Source organism: Pogoniulus pusillus, chromosome 19 (assembly GCF_015220805.1).
Source record: "Pogoniulus pusillus isolate bPogPus1 chromosome 19, bPogPus1.pri, whole genome shotgun sequence".
NCBI lineage: Eukaryota > Metazoa > Chordata > Aves > Piciformes > Lybiidae > Pogoniulus > Pogoniulus pusillus.
In genome coordinates, this window is record NC_087282.1 from 23,533,494 (window position 1) to 23,557,487 (window position 23,994).

General features: G+C 57.2%; 1 protein-coding gene across 1 annotated transcript in view; it reads left to right on the forward strand.

Moving 5' to 3' along the window:
* The window catches only part of DOCK11 (dedicator of cytokinesis 11), a 149,304-nt gene that overhangs the window by 103,915 nt on the left and 21,395 nt on the right, over positions 1-23,994 (forward strand). Inside the window, 6 exon segments of the mRNA XM_064159646.1 lie at positions 266-381; positions 3,829-3,966; positions 15,090-15,272; positions 17,593-17,706; positions 20,420-20,635; positions 22,494-22,551. Coding sequence (XP_064015716.1) covers positions 266-381; positions 3,829-3,966; positions 15,090-15,272; positions 17,593-17,706; positions 20,420-20,635; positions 22,494-22,551 — 825 coding nt within the window.

The window sequence follows — 23,994 nt, forward strand, 5'->3', positions numbered from 1 at the left end:
GGTGTTTAAGGCCAGGCTGGATGGGGCTCTGGCCAGCCTGATCTAGGCTAGGGTGTCCCTGCCCATGGCAGGGGGGGATTGGAACTGGCTGATCCTTGTGGTCCCTTCCAACCCTGACTGATCCTGTGGTTCTATGATGCTGAGATGGAAGTTGCTCTGTTCTGGTTTGTATCCAAGGGGAGAGCTTTGTCTTCATCAGCACTGAGGCCTAGTGGGAGCTGTCCTGTTGAACTCTTACTCCTTCCCATTTGCTTTCTATCCACAGATGCAGGCACCTCAGAAGCAGACATCGTGCACCAGGCATTACTGGAGGGCAATATAGCCACTGAAGTGTGCCTGACAGTCCTGGACACCATCTCCTTCTTCACCCAGAGTTTCAAGGTCAGCATGGAAAGCCAAAGCCTGGCAGCACAGTGTGCTGTGTGCGTGCTGGCTGTCAGCATCCATCCTCCCCCAGTGGCAGCTTCTGGCAGCTGGTTTGCAGCTTCACTCAAGCTGGGTGTTTCACAAGCTCTCAGAGCACTTCTGCACTTAGGCAATCTTGCAAGCTCTTCAAAGCTGCAAGACCACATAAAAATGGGTGGGAGCTTTGTTCTGAGTGCAACAGAGGAGGAAATGTCCATGGTGTAGGAAGGAGGGACTAGAGGAAAGAGAAATGAAGGTTTGGCACTCCTACAGCTGTCCTGGTGTCTGCCATAAATTCCCCAGCAGCAAGACCCAGATCTCTTTCATAGAATCACAGAATCAATCAGGCTGGAAGAGAGCTCCAGGCTCAGCTAGCCCAACCTAGCACCCAGCCCTGCCCAACCAACCAGACCATGGCACTCAGTGCCACAGCCAGGCTTGGCTTCAACACCTCCAGCCACAGCCACTCCACCACCTCCTTGGGCATGGAGTCAGTCATCAGCAAGTTTGCAGATGACACTAAGCTGGGGGCAGATGTGGCTGGGTTGGAGGGCAGAAGGGCTCTGCAGCAGGACCTTGACCGCCTGGACAGATGGGCAGAGTCCAAGGGGATGGAGTTCAATAGCTCCAAGTGCAGGGTGCTGCACTTTGGCCACAACAACCCCATGCAGAGATACAGGCTGGGGTCGGAGTGGCTGAGAGCAGCCAGACAGAGAGGGATCTGGGGGTGCTGATTGATACTCACCTGAGCATGAGCCAGCAGTGTGCCCAGGTGGCCAAGAGAGCCAGTGGCATCCTGGCCTGCATCAGGAATGGTGTGGCCAGCATGAGCAGGGAGGTCATTCTGCCCCTGTACTCTGCACTGGTTAGACCACACCTTGAGTGCTGTGTTCAGTTCTGGGCCCCCCAGTTTAGGAGGGACATTGAGATGCTTGAGCGTGTCCAGAGAAGGGCAACAAGGCTGGGGAGAGGCCTTGAGCACAGCCCTACGAGGAGAGGCTGAGGGAGCTGGGATTGGTTAGCCTGGAGAAGAGGAGGCTCAGGGGAGACCTCATTGCTGTCTACAACTACCTGAGGGGTGGTTGTGGCCAGGAGGAGGTTGCTCTCTTCTCTCAGGTGGCCAGCACCAGAACGAGAGGACACAGCCTCAGGCTGCACCAGGGGAGATTTAGGCTGGAGGTGAGGAGAAAGTTCTTCCCTGAGAGAGTCATTGGACACTGGAATGGGCTGCCCGGGGAGGTGGTGGAGTCGCCGTCCCTGGAGCTGTTCAAGGCAGGACTGGACGTGGCACTTGGTGCCATGGTCTGGCCTTGAGCTCTGTGCTAAAGGGTTGGACTTGATGATCTGTGAGGTCTCTTCCAACCCTGATGATACTGTGAGACTGTGATTCCAATGGCAATCACTCTCTCTGACAACAACTTCCTCCTCACAGCCAGCCTAGACCTGCCCTGGCACAGCTTCAGGCTGTGTCCCCTTCTTCTGCTGCTGGCTGCCTGGCAGCAGAGCCCAACCCCACCTGGCTACAGCCTCCCTGCAGGCAGCTGCAGGCAGCAATGAGCTCTGCCCTGAGCCTCCTCTGCTGCAGGCTGCACCCCCCCAGCTCCCTCAGCCTCTCCTCACAGGGCTGTGCTCCAGGCCCCTCCCCAGCCTTGCTGCCCTTCTCCAAACACCTTCCAGCACCTCAGCATCTCTCTGCAATGGAGGAGCCCAGAGCTGGACACAGCACTGCAGGGGTGGCCTGAGCAGTGCTGAGCACAGGGGCACAAGAACCTCCCTTGTCCTGCTGCCCACACTGCTCCTGAGCCAGCCCAGGATGCCATTGGCTCTGCTGCCCACCTGGGCACTGCTGCCTCCTCTGCAGCTCCTCTCTGCCAGCACCCCCAGCTCCCTCTCTGCCTGGCTGCTCTCAGCCACTCTGGCCCCAGCCTGTAGTGCTGCTTGGGCTTGTTGTGGCCAAAGTGTAGAACCCTGCACTTGGCCTTCTTCAATCTTATCCCATTTGCCTCTGCTCACCCATCCAGCCTGTGTAGCTGGGCCTGAGACAGTCCAGCTGTGGTTGGCAGCTCAGACAGCACCAGGGCCACTGGTAGAGGTCGTCTCCTCCATGCTGATGATTCACACTCCTGGCAGTCCCTGAATCAGAGCCTCTGGTGAAGACAACCCCAGGCTGGCAGCGAAACACTGAAACGCTGTCCCACAGAGCGTGGTTGGGCAACTGCTCCTGACAATGTGGCTTGTAAATGTCACAAGAACCACCCTGGATAAGCACCAGGGAGGTTTCTTTCCTAGATAAATTGGTCATGAAGAGAAAGGTCTTCATGTCCTCTGCTTCTCTTCCTGAGCACCACCACCCTGGTGCCTATGTTAGGTTAGTCCTTAGAAGTCTGGTGGCAGCAGAAGAGGTTTTGGATGCAAGAGTTAAAGCTTGCCTGGCTTTCCTCAGTTGCCTCTTGTGTACCACAAGGCACTGTGTGATTTCCAAACCACAGGATGGTCTGGATTCCCTTCCTCTTTCACAGGCTTCTGCTTTGCTTTTCTGGTCACACAGTGTTACCACATGCAAGTGTGCACGAGAGCTGAGCCCCTTCGTACAGCTCAGGGAGTCCAAAAGTACAGATCCTAAATTTCCCCTGCCACAGGGTGTGCCAAAAGATAGGTCTGAGCCAGCCTCAGAATTGCTAGGTGGGATGAATACAAATGAAAACAACCCAGTGTGGTAGTTCAGTGGGTAACAGCCTGCTTGGTTGGAACCAACTCCAGGCAGCTGGTGGAAGTTGTGCAGATGGCTGAGAGAAGGTTTGGAATCAGCCATAGGGCTGGGTCCCAGGTTGGGCTGCAGGAGCTTGGAGGTCTTTTCCAACCTGCTTGATTCTGTGATTCTAAGGGAACCTACAGGCAGGCTGGGGAGGGACTGTTCAGAAGGACCTGTGGGGATAGGATCACAGCATGTTAGGGGTTGGGAGGCACCCAAGGAGATCGAGTCCAACCCCCATGCCAGAGCAGGACAATCCTATCTAACACAGATCACAGAGGAACACATCCAGACATCCAGCCAGGATGAGGGACAGTGGTTTGAAACTACAGCAGGGGAGATTTAGGTTGGACATGAAGAGCAAGTTCTGCACAATGAGGCTGGTGAAACACTGGAACAGGCTGTCTGGGGATGTGGTTGAGGCCCCATCCCTGGAGACATTGAGGCCCCAGCCCTGAGTCAGTGATCAGATATTGTTCTTTTACTGTCTGCTGTCAACCTCTGACCTGCCAGGACAAATGCATCTCCATTGCCACATGTACACCTTTATTGCAGCCCCTGCTCCTTACCTGGCTTAAGAGCTGCTGTGCTCAGCAGTGCACAGCAGTTTCTGTCCTTTCCACACTGGGGGCCAACATTTCTGCCACATAAATTCTCTCCTTACTTTCCAGACTCAGCTTTTAAGCAATGAGGGCCACAATCCACTCATGAGGAAGGTCTTTGATATTCACCTGGCTTTTCTCAAGCACGGGCAGTCAGAAGCAGCTCTCAAGCACGTCTTTGCCTCCCTGAGAGCCTTCATCAGCAAGGTAAGTAAGGTGGAGAATCACAGAATGGAGGGTGAGGGGTTGGGAGGGACCTCCAGAGATCCAGTCCAACCACCCTGCCAGAGCAGGATCACCCAGGGCAGGGCACACAGCAGCACATCCAGGTGTGCCAATGTGATGCCATCTGCAAGAGAGGCCGGAAGGAAGAACCAGGAAATTCCAGAGGTGTCAGCCTGAGCTCAGTGCCAGGCAGGGGCTTGGAGCAGGTCACCTTGAGTGCCATCACACAGCACCTACAGCATGGCCAAGGGCTCAGCCCCAGCCACCATGGGATTAGCACGGGCAGGTCCTGCCTGACCAACTTGAGCTCCTTTCATGATCAGGCTCCTGCCTGGTGAGTGTGGGGCAGGTGTGGATGGAGTCTGCCTGGACTGCAGCAAAGCCTTTGGCATCCTCTGGCACAAGCAGCTCCTGGCAGAGCTGCATCTCCTGGCTTGGGCAGAGTCACTCTGCTATGGGTCAAGAACTGGCTGGAGGGCAGGGCCCAGAGAGTGGTGGTGAATGGTGCCACATCCAGCTGGCAGCTGGCACTGGTGGTGTGCCCCAGGGATCAGTGCTGGGCACAGTCCTGTTCAATATCTTTAGTGATGATCTGGAGCAGGGGATTGAGTCCAGCAGCAGTGAGTTTGCAGATGGCACCAAGCTAGGAGCAGCTGTGGAGCTGTTGGAGGGTAGCAGAGCCCTGCAGAGGGACCTGGCCAGGCTGGATGGGTGGGCAGAGGCCAAGGGGATGAGACTGAACAAGGCCAAGGGCAGGGTTCTGCACTTTGGCCACAACAAGCCCAAGCAGCACTAGAGGCTGGGGCCAGAGTGGCTAAGAGCAGGCAGGCAGAGAGGGAGCTGGGGGTGGTGGGAGAGAGGAGCTGCAGAGGAGGCAGCAGTGCCCAGGTGGGCAGCAGAGCCAATGGCATCCTGGGCTGGCTCAGGAGCAGTGTGGGCAGTATTGGCTGTATTGCTGACAATGCCATTGATTGAATATTACTTGGACTGCCAAGAGAAGAAGAGCAGTAGCTGCTGAACCTCTTCCTGCACTTCTCTGAGCTGTGGTGCACAGCAAGCACCTCTGCAGTGAAGGCCTTGGGGGTGCTGGTGGGGGAGAAGCTGGGCAGGAGCCAGCAGTGGGCACTGGCAGCACAGAAGGCCAAGGGCAGCCTGGGCTGCATCCAAAGCAGTGTGGGCAGAGCTGCAGAGAGGGGATCCTGCCCCTCTGCTCTGCTCTGGGGAGACCTCAGCTGCAGGGCTGGGGCCAGCTGTGGGACCTCAGCACAAGAGAGACCTGCACCTGCTGGAGAGGGTCCAGAGGAGGCCACCAAGGTCATCAGAGGGCTGGAGAATCTCTGCTGTGGGGACAGGCTGGGAGAGTTGGGGCTGTGCAGTCTGGAGAAGAGAAGGCTGCAGGGAGAGCTCAGAGCTGCAGTTCAGTGTCTGCAGGGGAGCTGCAGGCAGGCTGGGGAGGGACTGCTCAGAAGGGGCTGTGAGGACAGGCTGAGGGCAGTGGTTTGGCAGTGGAGCAGGGCAGAGTTAGGTTGGGCATGAGGAGGGAGTTGTGCAGAGTGAGGGTGGGCAGAGCCTGGCACAGGCTGCCCAGGGCTGTGCTTGAGGCCCCATCCCTGCAGCCATTCCAGCTCAGCCTTGCTGTGTCCCTGTGCAGCCTGCTCCAGCTGGAGCTGTCCCTGCTGCCCGCAGGGTGTTGGCCAAGATGCCCTTGGAGGGTCCCTTCCAGCCCAACCTGTGAAGCTGTGGTTAGCCCCCTGAGCTTGAGCAGCATCAAAGTCACATCTGCCCACATCACAGCAGTGACTGATGCTACTGCAGACATTTGCCTTCATGCTGGCCAAGACCTGCCACTTCTCATGGGTGCCTGTCCAAGTTCAGCTGTGCACACAAACTCCCTTCCTACCACCCTGCACCAGTGCCCTAAATTCACTTGCACACAGGATTTCATTCACAAGGTCAGCCTACATGGCTTGGCACTGCAGCCAGGCACAGCACAAGGATGTGAATGGTGCAGCAAAGTTTTCCTTCAGAGGAGGTCTTGCACTGGTTGCCAAGGCAGGTTTGGTTAAAGAGGCTGCTGAGTGCTTTTCCAAAGGTAGAAGAAGTCTCTGCTAGCCACATTTCAGTCTAACCCCACACAAAGCCAAGAACTAGGCTGATTCAGCTCTGATCTTTAGGACAAGAGGAAATGGCCTCAAGTTGTCCCAGGGCAGGTTTAGGTTGGCCATGAGAAGAAACTTCTTCCCTGAAAGGGTTCTCAAAGGTTGGCACAGGCTGCCCAGGGAGGTGGCTGAATGCCCATCCCTGGAGGTGTTTCCAAGAGGCAGAGCTGTGATGCTGAGGGCCAGGGCTTAGCCCCAGCTGTGTGATCTGAAAGGACTTTTTCAACCATAATTATTCTGTGATTGTGCCTGGAGCTCAATTTTGGGTTGTCCTAAGCAAAGACATAGAAAAGAATCCTAGAATCAGGCAGGGTTGGGAGGGAGCACAAGGAGCAGCCAGTCCCAACCCCCTGCCATGCCCAGGGACACCCTACCCTAGAGCAGGCTGCACACAGCCTCAGCCAGCCTGGCCTCAAACACCTCCAGCCATGGGGCCTCAACCCCCTCCCTGGGCAACCCATTCCAGCCTCTCACCACTCTCCTGCTCAACAACTTCCTCCTCACCTCCAGCCTCACTCTCCCCACCTCCACCTTTGCTCCATTCCCCCCCAGGTCCTGACACTCCCTCACAGCCTCAAAAGTCCCTCCCCAGCTTTTTTGGAGCCCCCTTCAGATCCTGGAAGGCCACAAGAAGGTCACCTGGGAGCCTCCTCTGCTCCAGCCTGCACAGCCCCAACTCTTTCAGTCTGTGCTCACAGCAGAGCTGCTGCAGCCTCTCAGCATCCTCCTGGCCCTGCTCTGGACACTCTCCAGCATCTCCACAGCCCTCTTGTCCCAGGGGCTCCAGAGCTGGATGCAGTACTCCAGGTGGGGTCTCAGCAGAGCAGAGCAGAGGGGCAGAATCCCCTCCCTGGCCCTGCTGGCCACACTGCTGCTGCTGCAGCCCAGGCTCTGCTTGGCTCTCTGGGCTGCAGTGCACACTGCTGGCTCCTGCTGAGCTTCTCCTCCAGCAGCACCCCCAAGTCCCTCTGCTCAGGGCTGCTCTGCAGCCTGGCACTGCCCAGCCTGGATTGGTGCTTGGCATTGCCTCGATCCAGCTGCAGGATGCTGCCCTTGGTCTTGTTGAACCTCATGAGGTTGGCTCGGGCACAGCTCTCCATGAGAGGCAGCAAACGCAGAGAAGTCTTCCCGACACAACATGGAACTGTTTCACCAAGAGGCTTCCTGAAGCCTGCTGGTTCAGCAGCTGGCACTGCCAGGGCTCTCTTTTTCAGCAGGGTGCAGTTGTTTATTGCTTCTGCCTTTCTTTTGGGTTTTCTCCTTGCCTGTGATTTGCTCAAGGCTCGAGCTCCACCCTGCTGCAGGTCTGCACAGCCCCTGCTCAGACGCAGCCCTGCACGCCTCCTCCCCGCGCTAGACGAACGTTTGTTCAGCTCTGTGCCTGCAGCAAGCAGGGCACCTTCCCTGCCTGCCTGGCAAGCATCTGCTGTGCTTCTTTAAACGCCAAGGCCAACCTGCACACCCACTCAACTTGGTTTCACTGAATCAACTTCAGAGATTGGAAGGGACCTTCAGAGATCATCGAGTCCCAGCTCCCTGCCAAGGCAGCATCACCCAGGGTAGGGCACACTGGAGCACAGCCAGGCAGGTCTTGAAAGGCTCCAGAGAAGGAGACTCCACAACCTCTCTGAGCAGCTGTTCCAGTGCTGCATCACCCTTACAGCTGAGAAAGTTCTCCTGATGTTGAGATGGAGCCTTTTCTGTTCCAGTTTGTAGCTGTTGCTCCTTGGCTTATTGCTGCTGACCAGGGGAAATAGTTTGGCTTCATCTACTCGGCCCCCACCCCTCAGCTATTTGTGCTCACTGATCAGATCTGCTCTCAGCCTCTCCTCCCCAGACTAACCAGCCCCAGGGCTCTCAGTCTCTCTTTGTAGGGGAGATGCTCAAGTCCCCCACTCATCCTCATGGCTCTCCACCAGACTCTTTCATAGAATCATAGAATCATGGAATCAACCAGGTTGGATGAGACCTCCAAGATCATCGAGTCCAACCCATCACCCAGCCCCAGCCAGTCAACCAGACCATGGCACCGAGTGCCCCATCCAGTCCGTTCTTGAACACCCCCAGGGACGGTGCCTCCACCACCTCCCTGGGCAGCCCATTCCAATGGGAAATCACTCTCTCTGTGAAGAACTTCTTCCTAACATCCAGCCTAGACCTACCCTGGCACAACTTGAGGTCCCTGCCTCTCTTGAACTGGGGAGCCCCAAACTGGACACAGTGTTCCAGCTGTGGTCTCACCATCAGCCCTCAAAACCTGGGAGCCCTTCAGGAGTCCAGAGTCCATCAGGGGTTCCATGCCAACTTCCCAAATGCCCCTTCCAGCCCCAGGCTGCTGCAAGGCCTGGCAGCAGGCTGGCTTGCTGGGGCTGATGCCAGCCTGAATCCATGCTGTGGTTAGCAGTGTGGCTCTCGGAGCTGTGAAAGCCTGGGTTGAGTTGATTTCTCCCATTTCCCCTGCTGCAGAACACAGTCTTGCTTCTGTAAAAGCAAGATAGGAGCCTCACAGATGGTATCTATAAGGAAGTGTTTTCTTTGCCAACTCCAAACCCACACAAGTCCCAAACTTCCTTTTAAGTTCTCCGAAGTGCTTTTCTAAGGGCCAAAGTGACGTGGAAATAGCCAAGGCTGCCGCTGCCATTCGTGGAATCCTACAACACTTTGGCCTGAAGGGACCTCAAAGCTCAGCCAGTGCCAACCCCTGCCGTGGGCAGGGACACCTCCCACCAGCACAGCTTGCTCAAGGCCTCATCCAGCCTGGACCTTAGCACCTCCAGGCAGAGGCAGCCACAGCCTCCCTGGGCAACCTGTGCCAGCCTCTCCCCATTGTCACTGCCAACAATCTCTTCCTCATCTCCTTGGGTCCCTTCCAACCCCTAATATCCTCTGATCCTGTGGTCTCCACTCTCACTCTCCCCTCTCCCAGCTCACAGCCATTGTCCCTCATCCTGGCACTCCCAGCCCTCGGCAGAAGTCCTTCCCCAGCTCTCCTGGAAGGCTGCTCCAAGGTGTCCCTGGAGCCTTCTCCTCTGCGGGCTGATCAGCCCCAGCTCTCCTGGAAGGCTGCTCCAAGGTGTCCCTGGAGCCTTCTCCTCTGCAGGCTGATCAGCCCCAGCTCTCCCAGTCTGTCCCCTAGGATCTCCAGTCCTCACAGGATCACAGGGTGCTAGAGGTTGGAAGGCACCCAAAGAGATCATTGAATCCAAGCCCTGTGATCATCTCTGTGGCCTCCTCTGGACCCTTTCCAGCAGCTCCAGGTCCCTCTTGAGCTGGAGTCAGTGCTGCAGGTGTGGTCTCAGCAGAGCAGAGGCAGAGAATCTCCTCCATCCACAACCTCCCTGGGCATGACAAGTGCCAGGCTGCCATGTTCTCCTGCAAGTGTGCTTGGCAGTGTCAGCCCTGCACTGCTTTGGGTGGCATGACAAGTGCCAGGCTGCCATGTTCTCCTGCAAGTGTGCTTGGCAGTTTCAGCCCTGCACTGCTCTGGGTGGCATGACAAGTGCCAGGCTGCCATGTTCTCCTGCAAGTGTGCTTGGCAGTTTCAGCCCTGCACTGCTTTGGGTGGCATGACAAGTGCCAGGCTGCCATGTTCTCCTGCAAGTGTGCCTGGCAGTTTCAGCCCTGCACTGCTTTGGGTGGCATGACAAGTGCCAGGCTGCCATGTTCTCCTGCAAGTGTGCTTGGCAGTGTCAGCCCTGCACTGCTTTGGCTTGCACATCACTTTGGGCTGTACATTTGTGTTAACTTCAAGGAAAGCAAAGTGATTGGACAGGGCTGGGTGCTAGGTTGGACTGGATGAGCTTGAAGGTCTCTTCCAACCTGCTTGATTGATTCTATGATTGTCTGACTCTGTGATTCTCTGCTACCCCTTTGACACAGCAGGAATGGAGAGTTTGTGGTTTCTGTGCCTAACAATTGCCATGAAAAGGATCCTTCTCTTCTTAGGGTCACAGCAAATGGTTGCTGGAGGGGGAAAAAAAAGGAGCAGAATGAGCTTGTTTGTTATTTTGTGTCCCCAAACCTGGTTTAAAAGTAGCTTCCTTGCTCAACAGGGTTGCTTGGTAGGCAAAAGGCTTAAAAAGGACTGCCAGGAGAAAGCAAAGGACAAACAAATTCTCTAATTGTTTGCAGGTTTTGGGTTTGGTTTCAGGATGAATCCCACTTGCATGCACATCTGCTGGGGATTTGGGAAGGAAGCTAGGAAGAAGCAGGACAAGCAAGATGGCTCTTGGGTTGTACTGCAGGGTGTCTGTGTCAGCTGAATCTTTCTTCTCTGAGCATCTCTTGCAGATAAATAGATGGACACATAGAATCATAGAATCATAGAATCATAGAATCAACCAGGCTGGAAGAGACCTCCAAGATCATCCAGCCCAACCTAGCACCCAGCCCTATCCAGTCAACCAGACCATGGCACTCAGTGCCTCATCCAGGCTTTGCTTGAACACCTCCAGGGACGGTGCCTCCACCACCTCCCTGGGCAGCCCATTCCAGTGCCAATCACTCTCTCTGTGAAGAACTTCCTCCTCACATCCAGCCTAGACTTTCCCCAGCACAACTTGAGACTGTGTCCCCTTGTTCTATTGCTGGTTGCCTGGGAGAAGAAGCCACCCCCCACCTGGCTACAGCCTCCCTTCAGGTAGTTAGAATGGTTTAGGTTGGAAGGGACCTCAAGCATCACCCAGTCCCAGTTCCCTACCATAGGCAGGGACACCTCTCACTAGCACAGGTTGCTCAAGGCCTCATCCAACCTGGCCCTGAACAGCTTCAGGGAGGTTGTGGAGCACAGAAGCACAGAATGTGATCTTTGAGCACCTCAGCATCTCTCAGATGCCCAGAACTGGACACAGCACTCCAGGGGTGGCCTGAGCAGTGCTGAGCACAGGGGCACAAGAACCTCCCTTGTCCTGCTGCCCACACTGCTCCTGAGCCAGCCCAGGATGAATCTTGTAGAGCAGGCTTATGGGTTGGGCTTGGTGATCCTGAGGGGCTTTGCCAACCTGCATGTTTCTGTGATGCTGTATTTACTGTCGAGCCCTGGGGAGCAGTGGGGAGGGGCAGATGGGAGTGGCTTGTGGACCACGCTGCATGAGGACTGTTGGGTCTTGAAAGACCTGAGCACATCTCTCCTCCGAGAGCCAGAGGCACGGTGGTGTCTGTTGGCTCTTTGCCAGGGAGTGCCCCGGGGCTGGTCCCAGTGCGCGCAGAGGGAGCAGCTCTGGAGGTGCTTTTGTCTCGTCCACACTGCGGCCAGGTCCCCACTGCAGCCAGGTAGCCATGTCCCTGCTGTGGCCAGGTCCCCACTGCAGCCAGGTAGCCATGTCCCTGCTGTGGCCAGGTCCCCACTGCAGCCAGGTAGCCATGTCCCTGCTGTGGCCAGGTCCCCACTGCAGCCAGGTAGCCATGTCCCTGCTGTGGCCAGGTCCCCACTGCAGCCAGGTAGCCATGTCCCTGCTGTGGCCAGGTCCCCAATGCAGCCAGGTAGCCATGTCCCTGCTGTGGCCAGGTCCCCACTGCAGCCAGGTAGCCATGTCCCTGCTGTGGCCAGGTCCCCACTGCAGCCAGGTAGCCATGTCCCTGCTGTGGCCAGGTCCCCAATGCAGCCAGGTAGCCATGTCCCTGCTGTGGCCAGGTCCCCACTGCAGCCAGGTAGCCATGTCCCTGCTGTGGCCAGGACCCCACTGCAGCCAGGTAGCCATGTCCCCGCCGTGAGCAGGTCCCTGCTGTGGCCAGGTAGCCATGTCCCCGCCCTGGGCAGGTCCCTGCTGTGGCCAGGTCCCCACTGCAGCCAGGTAGCCATGTCCCTGCTGTGGCCAGGTCCCTGCCATGGCCAGGTCCCCCCGTGCCTGCGGAGGCGGCTGCGTGCTGTTCACAAAACCCTTCCTCCTTCTGCTGCCCTGCACCCAGCCTGCTGTGGCTGGGCTGGAGGGAAGCTGAGTGTTCAGTGCCTCCTCCACACCAGCCACCGCTCATGACTGTGGCCAGACAGCCAAGCTGGTGGTTCCCTCTCTGGCCAGACCTGCCTGGGGGTAGCTGCCTGCAACTTCAGGCACAGCTGAGGTCAGGCCACCCCTGGAGTGCTGTGTCCAGCTCTGGGCTCCTCCATTGCAGAGAGCTGTTGAGGTGCTGGAAGGTGTTTGGAGAAGGGCAGCAAGGCTGGGGAGGGGCCTGGAGCACAGCCCTGTGAGGAGAGGCTGAGGGAGCTGGGGGGGTGCAGCCTGCAGCAGAGGAGGCTGAGGGCAGAGCTCATTGCTGCCTGCAGCTGCCTGCAGGGAGGCTGTAGCCAGGTGGAGTTGGGCTCTGCTGCCAGGCAGCCAGGGACAGAAGAAGTGGACACAGCCTGAAGCTGTGCCAGGGCAGGTCTAGGCTGGCTGTTAGGAAGAAATTCTTCAGAGCAAGAGATATTGGCAGTGGAATGGGCTGCCCAGGGAGGTGGTGGAGTCCCCATCCCTGGAGGTGTTTAAAAGGAGGCACTTGGTGCCATGAGTTAGTTAATTAGAAGATATTAGATGATAGGTTGGGTCTCAGAGGTCTTTTCCACCCTGCTGGGTGCTTTTCTCCAGGCTGCTGCAGCCCTCTCAGCCCCACTGCTAACCGAGATGGCTCATGCTGTGGTTTGCCTCGATCCTGCTGCTCCCTGGGACTGACTCTGGGTGGCCAGGGCACGTCACTGCCTATTTTAGGCTCTCTGGGAGAAGGAAGTCTCTTGTTTGCATTCCTGAGGGCAAGCATGATTTTAGGCTGCTCTTTTCTGTTTTTTGCTGGGGGGAGGTGGTGGACATGTAGAAGCAGCTGTGTGAGCATCAGGTGGTGTTTCCCAGCAAGGTCAGACTGCTGCAGGCCACTTTGGCCACAACAAGCCCAGGCAGCACTACAGGCTGGGGCCAGAGTGGCTGAGAGCAGGCAGGCAGAGAGGGAGCTGGGGGTGGTGGGAGAGAGGAGCTGCAGAGGAGGCAGCAGTGCCCAGGTGGGCAGCAGAGCCAATGGCATCCTGGGCTGGCTGAGGAGCAGTGTGGGCAGCAGGACAAGGGAGGTTCTTGTGCCCCTGTGCTCAGCACTGCTCAGGCCACCTCTGCAGTGCTGTGTCCAGCTCTGGGCTCCTCCATTGCAGAGAGATGTTGAGGTGCTGGAAGGTGTTTGGAGAAGGGCAGCAAGGCTGGGGAGGAGCCTGGACTTAAGGCAGGGGCAGCCTTTACTCACGGAGGTGAGGCAGGTGTTGGGCAGCGATCCCCTGCTGGACTCCTCTGCAGGAGCAGCCTCCTGGTGCTGCAGGCAATATCCAGTAGTGTAGATCCGTGCAGCAGCAGCCCAAGCCGAGTGGCAGAGCCTCCAAACCCAGAAGTGTCTCAAGCCATTCTTCCACGAGTGGGACGACTGTGGAACGATGCTGCCTGAGCAGTGGCATCTTCCCAGCTGAGAACAGCAGCCAGCAAGCTGGCTGTGATATGGTCCAAGAGTAGCCAGGTCCAGCTGCCACTGGCAGCTCTCTCAAAGGGACCCCAGGGCCTGCCAAGCCTGCAGGTGTGCACTGAATGGTGAAAAGTGGGGAGAACTGCCCAAAAGCAGGGGTGGTGTAAACCCCAGAGCTGTGTCAAAGGTAGGAACCATCCAAAAGCAGGGATGGGGTAAAGCCCAGAGCTGTGTCAAAGGTAGGAGCCATCCAAAAGCAGGGATGGGGTAAAGCCCAGGGCTGTGTGTAAGGTAGGAGCCATCCAAAAGCAGGGATGGGGTAAAGCCCAGAGCTGTGTGAGAGGTAGGAACCATCCAAAAGCAGGGATGGGGTAAAGCCCAGAGCTGTGTGAAAGGTAGGAACCATCCAAAAGCAGGGATGGGGTAAAGCCCAGAGCAGTGTGTAAGGTAGGAGCCACCCAAAAGCAGGGATGGGGTAAAGCCCAGAGCTGTGTCAAAGGTAGGAGCCGTCCAAAAGCAGGGATGGGGTAAAGCCCAGAGCTGTGTGTAAGGTAGGAGCCATCCAAAAGCAGGGATGGGGTAAAGCCCAGAGCTGTGTCAAAGGTAGGAGCCACCCAAAAGCAGGGATGGGGTAAAGCCCAGAGCTGTGTGTAAGGTAGGAGCCACCCAAAAGCAGGGATGGGGTAAAGCCCAGAGCTGTGTGTAAGGTAGGAGCCATCCAAAAGCAGGGATGGGGTAAAGCCCAGAGCTGTGTGAAAGGTAGGAGCCATCCAAAAGCAGGGATGGGGTAAAGCCCAGAGGTGTGTGTAAGGTAGGAGCCACCCAAAAGCAGGGATGGGTCCAAACAGGAATTCTCTCACGGCAGCAACCTGTCCTGTCAGGAGCTCTGTCCAGGTGAGAGCTCTTTCAAGGCAGGAATCTCTTCCCCTTCTCCCTTGCTCTGTTTAAGCTGTTCCAGACAGTGTCCCTTTGCCATTTTATACTGGGAGCAAAACCCAGCCCAGCTGCATCCAGTCCAAGCCCCTGCACTCAGCAGGGACATCCTCCACTAGAGCAGGTTGCCCACAGCCCTGTCAAGCCCAACCTTGACTATCTCCAGGGCCGGGGCCTCAACCACCTCTTTGTGCAACCTGTTGCAGTGTTGAGCAGCCTCATAGTATAGAATTTACTCCTAACATCCAACCTAAATCAGCTCTGCTCTGTCCTGTCACCCGACTTGGAGCTGCAGGGCGGGGAGGGGGTCTTCAAGCCAAGCCTGGCTGGGGCACTTAGTGCCATGGTCTGGTTGACTGGCTAGGGCTGGGTGCTAGGTTGGACTGGGTGATCTTGGAGGTCTCTTCCAACCTGGCTGATTCCATGATTCCATGATTCTATGAGGGAAGGCAGCTCTCACACCTTCTTCTCCCCATTCAAACCCGCGGGGCCGGGGAGGAGAAGAAAGGAATTTGGAGCCCTCGGGAGCAGCTCCTTCCCGGCTGAGCCGCGGGGGCGCTCCTCACTGCTGAGGTTGCTGACAGCTGCATCCCTCTTGTGAAGTTTCCCGCAGCGTTTTTCAAGGGCAGGGTGAACATGTGCGCTGCCCTCTGCTACGAGGTCCTCAAGTGCTGCACTGCCAAGGTGCCCTCCACCAGGAACGAAGCCTCAGCCCTTCTCTATCTCCTGATGAGAAACAACTTCGAGTTCACCAAAAGGAGAACGTTTCTCAGGACACACCTGCAGGTGAGTGAGCAGGACAGGAGGGCAGGGCAGGAGAGCAGGGCAGGAGGGCAGTGCAGGGCAGGAGGGCAGTGCAGCAGGGCAGGAGAGCAGGGCAAGAGGGCAGTGCAGCAGGGCAAGAGGGCAGTGCAGCAGGGCAGGAGAGCAGGGCAAGAGGGCAGTGCAGCAGGGCAAGAGGGCAGTGCAGCAGGGCAGGAGGGCAGGGCAGCAGGGCAGGAGGGCAGGGGGGCAGGGCAGGGCAGGGCAGGAGAGCAGGGCAGGAGGGCAGTGCAGCAGGGCAGGAGGGCAGGGCAGCAGGGCAGGGCAGCAGTGCAGGAGGACAGGGAAGCAGGGCAGGGGGGCAGGGCAGCAGGGCAGGGGGGCAGGGCAGGGCAAGAGGGCAGTGCAGCAGGGCAGGAGGGCAGTGCAGCAGGGCAGGAGGGCAGGGCAGCAGGGCAGTGCAGCAGGGCAAGAGGGCAGTGCAGCAGGGCAGGAGGGCAGGGGGGCAGGGCAGGGCAGGAGAGCAGTGCAGGAGGGCAGTGCAGCAGGGCAGGAGAGCAGGGCAAGAGGGCAGTGCAGCAGGGCAGGAGGGCAGGGGGGCAGGGCAGGGCAGCAGGGCAGGGCAGGAGAGCAGTGCAGGAGGGCAGTGCAGCAGGGCAGGAGGGCAGGGCAGCAAGGCAGGAGGGCAGGGCAGGAAGGCAGGGCAGCAGGGCAGGAGAGCAGGGCAAGAGGGCAGGGCAGCAGGGCAGGGCAGGAGAGCAGTGCAGGAGGGCAGGGTAGCAGTGCAGGAGGGCAGGGCAGCAGGGCAGGAGGGCAGGGCAGGGCAGGAAGGCAGTGCAGAAGGGCAGGAGAGCAGGGCAAGAGGGCAGGGCAGCAGGGCAGGGGGGCAGGGCAGGGCAGCAGGGTAGGGCAGCAGAGCAGTGCAGGAGGGCAGGGCAGCAGGGTAGGGCAGCAGAGCAGTGCAGGAGGGCAGGGTAGCAGTGCAGGAGGGCAGGGTAGCAGGGCAGGGGGGCAGGGCAGCAGGGCAGGGCAGCAGAGCAGTGCAGGAGGGCAGGGTAGCAGGGCAGGGGGGCAGGGCAGGGGGGCAGGGCAGCTCACCCTTGGCGGGCAGGTGTGTCACTGTACCCGCCTCGGCTCACACCTGCAGAGGATCTGGCAGCTGTTATGTGGGCTAAAGCACTCCTGAGTTCCAGGCTTTGCCTGGTGCCTGCTAGCAGTGACTGCCCTAGGGCCTCTTGGGTTAAATCATAGAATGACTTGGGTTGGAAGGGACCTCTGAAGGTCACCCAGTCCAACCCCCTGCACTCAGCAGGGACGTCCTCCACTAGAGCAGGTTGCCCACAGCCCTGTCGAGCCTAACCTTGAATATCTCCAGGGCTGAGGCCTTAACCACCTCCCTGGGCAACCTGCTGCAGTGTTCCAGCAGCCTCATAGTAAAGAACCTGCTCCTAACATCCAATCCAAATCTGCTCTGCTCTAGTCCAAAGCCATTATCCTTTGTTCTATCACCACAGGCCCCTGTAAACAGTCCCTCTGCAGCCTTCTTGCAGCCCCCTCCAGGTACTGGCAGGCTGCTCTAAGGTCTGCCTGGAGCCTTCTTTTCTCCAGGCTGAACACCTCCAGCTCCCTCAGCCTGTCCTCACAGCAGAGCTGCTCCAAGCCCCTGATCATTTCTGTGCCCCTCCTCTGGACCTGCTCCAGCAGCTCCATGTCCTTCCTGCACTGAGGGCTCCAGAGCTGGATGCAGTACTCTAGGTGAGGTCTCACCAGAGCACAGTGGCAGAATCTCCTCTCTGGATCTGCTGACAGTGCTGCTTTGGATGCAGCCCAGGCTGCCATTGGCCTTCTGAGCTGCAAGCACAGAATACTCTGTCGTGAGGAACTGCAAGCTGTTGAGTGTCTGGAGTCACAGACACAAGACACATCTCTGCTCCAGAGGCTGAGTGGGGTGGAGCAGGAAGGAGAGCAGGAAGAGCTGCCTTTGAGGCAGGAGAAGGAACTCCCCTGGAGCTGCTTTTGCAACAGTGTCTTCCTTAAAGGAAGTGTAGATAGGCAGTGGGGCAGGTGAATGCCATCTGGGTTGGAATGGATCAGGAAAGAAGGCAACTGATGTCCAGGCAGGGATTGATGCTGTGTGGTTGATTCTGTGACCTTGCTGTTCAGCAAAGCAATTCGATCCTCTGGGGAGCTGCTGTCCCTGGGAGACAGCAAAGGCACAACCACCACCACTGCTTACATTGTGGGAAAGGGCTGACCTTCTCCTCTGAGCATCTGATGTCACTGGGACAATAAGGCTGCTCTGATCAGGGCTCAGTCCAATAAAGGCCCTGCCCTGCCCCAACAGATAATCATTGCAGTGAGCCAGCTGATAGCAGATGTGGCGCTCAGCGGCGGGACAAGATTTCAGGACTCCTTGCTCATCATCAACAACTTTGCCAACAGTGACAGGCCCATGAAGGTAAGTTGGAGATCACAGCCTCACAGACGTGTGTGGGTTGGAAAAGCTCTCTAAGATCATCCAGTCCAAGCAGCAACCCAACCCCGCCATGGCCACCAAACCATGGTCCCAAGTGCCATGGCCTTTCCTCAGCACCTCCAGGGATGAGGACTCCACCATCTCCCTGGGCAGCCTCTGCCAATCCCTGACCACTCTTGCACCTCATCTCCAACCTAACCCTCCCCTGGCACAATTCCAGGCCATTTCTTCTCATTCTATCACCTGATTGTAGGCAGCAGAGCCCAACCCCCACCTCACTCAGGGAGCTGTAGAGAGCAGTCAGGTCTGCCCTCAGCCTCCTCTTCTCCAGACTAAACCTTCCCAGCTCCCTCAGGTTCTCCAGACCCTTTATCACCTCAGTTGCCCTTTGTTACCATGACACCATGTGCTGCCAACCATTAGTGCAAGCCTGGGAAGGCACTCAAGGAAATGGTGTCTGAGGGTAAGGCTGGTGGCTGGAGCTGTGATTTACAAACCCACAGTGGGCTGTGTTTGCACAGCAAACAAGAGCTGTGCCAACAGCAGCAGGACCAGCTGCACAGGCAGGTCGTGCTCCCTCCCTGAGGCCTCCTGCCAAAGGGAGGGAGCTCTGCAATTCAGGTTTGCAAAGTCTGCTGCTTGCAAGGGTGGCCAAAGAGCTTTCCAAGAATTGCCAGCTAGGAGAGGAAAGAGAAGGGAGGGTCTGGTACTTCTGTTTCCTAAAAGTAAAGACTAGCAGGAATTCCTTGTAATTAACTGAGTGCCAGTGATATTAATAAAGCTCTCCCTCCTGGGGGCTAAGAGTCATGCTCCTGTGGAAAATCCTTGTCTGGCTTTGCACAGCTTCCACCCCACACACAGCACTGCAGCCTGCTCCCTTGCACACTGCCCAGGACAGAGAGCAGGAAGTGTTTTGATGTCTTTATTGATGATCTGGAGCAGGGGATTGAGTCCAGCAGCAGTGAGTTTGCAGATGGCACCAAGCTAGAAGCAGCTGTGGAGGTGTTGGAGGGCAGCAGAGCCCTGCAGAGGGACCTGGCCAGGCTGGATGGGTGGGCAGAGGCCAAGGGGATGAGACTGAACAAGGCCAAGTGCAGGGTTCTGCACTTTGGCCACAGCAACCCCAAGCAGCACTGCAGGCTGGGAACAGAGTGTCTGAGAGCAGGCAGGCAGAGAGGGAGCTGGGGGTGGTGGGAGAGAGGAGCTGCAGAGGAGGCAGCAGTGCCCAGGTGGGCAGCAGAGCCAATGGCATCCTGGGCTGGCTCAGGAGCAGTGTGGGCAGCAGGACAAGGGAGGTTCTTGTGCCCCTGTGCTCAGCACTGCTCAGGCACCCCTGGAGTACTGATGGGTGCCACAGGCTGGTTACCATTGGTAATAGGGTAAGAGATGGGCTGCAGGAGTGTGTGTGAACCTTGCAGCAATGAGCAATGCCCAGGCCTGGATGCTGTATGGATGCTGCTGTATCAACAGGTCCCTGTTTCCAAGCTGCACAGCTCTGTGAGCACAGAATCTCTTACTTCACACAGCAGAACTTGGCAGCCAGCCAGCAGCCACACAGCATCCCCTCCACAGGAAGGCTCTGTGGCTCTGCCCCTCTTTTGAACCACCTGAGGGGAGGTCTCCTGCAGTCCCCCTTTCAGGGCAATGCCCAATGCCAGCACAAGAAGCAATGGTGGAAGCTGAGGCATAGGAAGCTTCATTTAAACATGAGGAGGAATTTTGTCCCTGTGAGGGTGCCAGAAGCCTGGCACAGGCTGCCCAGGGGGGGTGTGGAGTCTCCCTCTCTGGAGATGTTCAAACTCCACCTGGATGCATGCCTGTGTGACCTGGTATACAACATCCTGCTCTGGCAGGGAGTGTGGACTGCATGAGCTTTGGAGGTCCCTTCCAGCCCCTGACATTCTGTGATTCTATGATTCTGAGTGTCTCCAGGAGCAGCGTCTCAACCACAGCCCTGGGCAGCTTGTGCCAGTGTTTCACAACTCTCACTCTGCAGAACTCCCTCCTGATGCACAACCTAACTCTGCCCTGCTCCAGTTTCAAACCATTGCCCTCAGCCTATCCCCACAGCCCCTTCTGAACAGTCCATCCTCAGCCTTCAGGTAATGAACTGCAGCTCTGAGCTCTCCCTGCAGCCTTCTCTTCTCCAGGCTGCACAGCCCCAACTCTCCCAGCCTGTCCCCACAGCAGAGGTTCTGCAGCCCTCTGATGACCTTGGTGGCCTCCTCTGGACCCTCTCCAGCAGGTGCAGGTCTCTCCTGTGCTGGGGTCCCACAGCTGGCCCCAGCCCTGCAGCTGAGGTCTCCCCAGAGCAGAGCAGAGGGGCAGGATCCCCTCTCTGCAGCTCTGCCCACACTGCTTTGGATGCAGCCCAGGCTGCCCTTGGCCTTCTGTGCTGCCAGTGCCCACTGCTGGCTCCTGCCCAGCTTCTCCCCCACCAGCACCCCCAAGGCCTTCTCTGCAGGGCAGAGTCTCATCACCCCCAGCCTGGGTTGCTAACAAGGACTGCCCCAACCTAGGTGTGTTGGCAGAGCTTAGTGGGAGCTTACTGAGCTTTCTCTTCCAAACTCGGGGCACATCCAGCCTGGCAGTGTGTGCAGTGCTGGCTGGGAGGCTCGTGGTGGCCTTTCACTGGCCAAGCCTGGAAGCCCTTTGGGTTCTGTATCTGCTGCTGATTGGGTTTCTTCTGTGGCAGGCAACTGCTTTTCCTTCCGAGGTCAAGGATCTGACCAAGAGGATCCGCACGGTGCTCATGGCCACTGCTCAGATGAAGGAACACGAGAAAGACCCAGAGATGCTGATAGATCTGCAGTACAGCTTAGCTAAATCCTATGCCAGCACCCCAGAGCTCCGGAAGACCTGGCTGGACAGCATGGCCAAGATACACGTGAAGAACGGGGACCTGTCCGAGGTGACTGCTGCGCCCCGGCGGGGGCTTGTGTGCGGCGGGCAGGAGGGCCACGGGGGGGGCATTCCCCTGCTCCTCTGCAGGCAGCCCTGTGCTGTGTCCATGCTTCATTTCCCTGCTCCTCTGCAGGCAGCCATGTGCTGTGTCCATGCTTCATATCCCTGCTCCTCTGCAGGCAGCCCTGTGCTGTGTCCATGCTTCATTTTCCTCTCTCCTCTGCAGGCAGCCATGTGCTGTGTCCATGCTTCATTTCCCTGCTCCTCTGCAGGCAGCCCTGTGCTGTGTCCATGCTTCATTTCCCTGCTCCTCTGCAGGCAGCCATGTGCTGTGTCCATGCTTCATATCCCTGCTCCTCTGCAGGCAGCCCTGTGCTGTGTCCATGCTTCATTTTCCTCTCTCCTCTGCAGGCAGCCATGTGCTGTGTCCATGCTTCATTTCCCTGCTCCTCTGCAGGCAGCCATGTGCTGTGTCCATGCTTCATTTCCCTGCTCCTCTGCAGGCAGCCATGTGCTGTGTCCATGCTTCATTTCCCTGCTCCTCTGCAGGCAGCCCTGTGCTGTGTCCATGCTTCATATCCCTGCTCCTCTGCAGGCAGCCATGTGCTGTGTCCATGCTTCATTTCCCTGCTCCTCTGCAGGCAGCCATGTGATGTGTCCATGCTTCATTTCCCTGCTCCTCTGCAGGCAGCCCTGTGCTGTGTCCATGCTTCATTTCCCTCTCTCCTCTGCAGGCAGCCATGTGCTGTGTCCATGCTTCATTTCCCTCTCTCCTCTGCAGGCAGCCATGAGCTGTGCCCATGCTTCATATCCCTCCTCCTCTGCAGGCAGCCATGTGCTGTGTCCATGCTTCATTTCCCTCTCTCCTCTGCAGGCAGCCCTGTGCTGTGTCCATGCTTCATTTTCCTCTCTCCTCTGCAGGCAGCCATGTGCTGTGTCCATGCTTCATTTCCCTGCTCCTCTGCAGGCAGCCATGTGCTGTGTCCATGCTTCATATCCCTGCTCCTCTGCAGGCAGCCATGTGCTGTGTCCATGGTTCATTCTCCCTGCTCCTCTGCAGGCAGCCATGTGCTGTGTCCATGCTTCATTTTCCCTGTCTCCTCTGCAGGCAGCCATGTGCTGTGTCCATGCTTCATTTTCCCTCTCTCCTCTGCAGGCAGCCATGTGCTGTGTCCATGCTTCATTTCCCTGCTCCTCTGCAGGCAGCCATGTGCTGTGTCCATGCTTCATTTCCCTCTCTCCTCTGCAGGCAGCCATGTGCTGTGTCCATGCTTCATATCCCTGCTCCTCTGCAGGCAGCCATGTGCTGTGTCCATGCTTCATTTCCCTCTCTCCTCTGCAGGCAGCCCTGTGCTGTGTCCATGCTTCATTTTCCCTGTCTCCTCTGCAGGCAGCCATGTGCTGTGCCCATGCTTCATTCTCCCTGCTCCTCTGCAGGCAGCCATGTGCTGTGTCCATGCTTCATTTCCCTGCTCCTCTGCAGGCAGCCATGTGCTGTGTCCATGCTTCATTTCCCTCTCTCCTCTGCAGGCAGCCATGTGCTGTGTCCATGCTTCATTTTCTCTGTCTCCTCTGCAGGCAGCCATGTGCTGTGCCCATGCTTCATTTTCTCTGTCTCCTCTGCAGGCAGCCATGTGCTGTGTCCATGCTTCATTTCCCTCTCTCCTCTGCAGGCAGCCATGTGCTGTGTCCATGCTTCATTTTCTCTGTCTCCTCTGCAGGCAGCCATGTGCTGTGTCCATGCTTCATTTTCTCTGTCTCCTCTGCAGGCAGCCATGTGCTGTGTCCATGCTTCATTTTCCCTGTCTCCTTTGCAGGCAGCCATGTGCTGTGTCCATGGTTCATTTTCCCTGTCTCCTTTGCAGGCAGCCATGTGCTATGTCCATGTAGCAGCCCTCGTGGCAGAGTTCCTGCACAGGAAAAGTAAGTGTGTGGTGTTGGGGAGGTGATGCAGCCATAGGCTGTTGGGGAGGTGAAGCAGCCACCCATGGGCTGTTGGGGAGGTGATGCAGCCACCCATGGGCTGTTGGGGAGGTGATGCAGCCATCCATAGGCTGCTGGGAAGGTGATGCAGCCACCCATAGGCTGTTGGGGAGGTGATGCAGCCCCCCATAGGCTGTTGGGGAGGTGATGCAGCCGTAGGCTTTGTGGGAGCAGCACCTTTCTAAAGACAAAATGCTTTCCATTTGGTCAACTGTGTTAGAAGTGGAGGAGGATGGGGGGAGTAAAAAAGAGTAAAGGGAGAAAGAAAGGCTGAGGGGAGATAAAAAGAATGAAGGGAGGAAAAAAAGGGTGAGGGGAGAAAAAAGAGTGAGGGGAGAAAGAAAGGGTGAGGGAAGAAAGAAAGGATGAGGAGAGAAAAAAAGGTTGAGGGGAGAAAGAAAGGATGAGGGGAATAAAAAAGGATGAGGGGAGAAAAAAAAAAAGGAGGTGGTGTTAAAAGAAATTTAAAACTAAACCAAACCAAAAACCAGACCAGGTAAAAAAAAAACAAGCTGTAATGTATTGGATAAAGCTGGAAGAAAATCAGTGGTTTTAAAGAAAGGAATTCAACCTCTCATCATAAGAAGGATGTGGAACTGATGGAAAGGGTCCAGAGGAGGCCATGATCAGAGGCTGCAGAACCTCCCCTATGGGAACAGGCTGGGAGAGTTGGGGCTGTTCAGCCTGGAGAAGAGAAGGCTGCAGGGAGAGCTCAGAGCAGCCTTGCAGTACCTGCAGGGGCTCCAGGAGAGCTGGGGAGGGACTTGTGACAAAGGCAAAGAGTGCCAGGCTGAGGGACAATGGCTGTGGGCTGGGAGAGGGGAGAGTGAGAGTGGAGATGAGGAAGAGATTGTTGAGAGTGAGGGTGGGGAGAGACTGGCACAGGCTGCCCAGGGAGGCTGTGGATGCCCCTTCCTGGAGGTGTTCAAAGCTGGGTTGGGTGAAGCCTTGAGCAGCCTGGGCTGGTGGGTGGTGTCCCTGCCCGTGGCTGGGGATTGGCACTGGCTGAGCTTTAAGGTCCCTTCCAACCCAATCTGCTATGGGTTTGATTCTCTGAGTTGCTCCCAGGGTCTCCTGTGTGACCTTCACTAGATTCTGTGGTCCTGCTCTGGCAGGGGGGTTGGACTCGATGATCTCCAGAGGTCCCTTCCAACCCCTAACATGCTGTGAGCCTGTAAGCAGGCATTGCCTAGAGAGGTGAGGTCTGCCCAGGCTCTCCTGTCAGTGTGCTGCTGAGTGAAACAAGAAGTGGAACACAAATCCTGTGAGGAGAGGCTGAGGGAGCTGGGGGGGTGCAGCCTGCAGCAGAGGAGGCTCAGGGCAGAGCTGATTGCTGCCTGCAGCTGCCTGCAGGGAGGCTGTAGCCAGGTGGGGTTGGGCTCT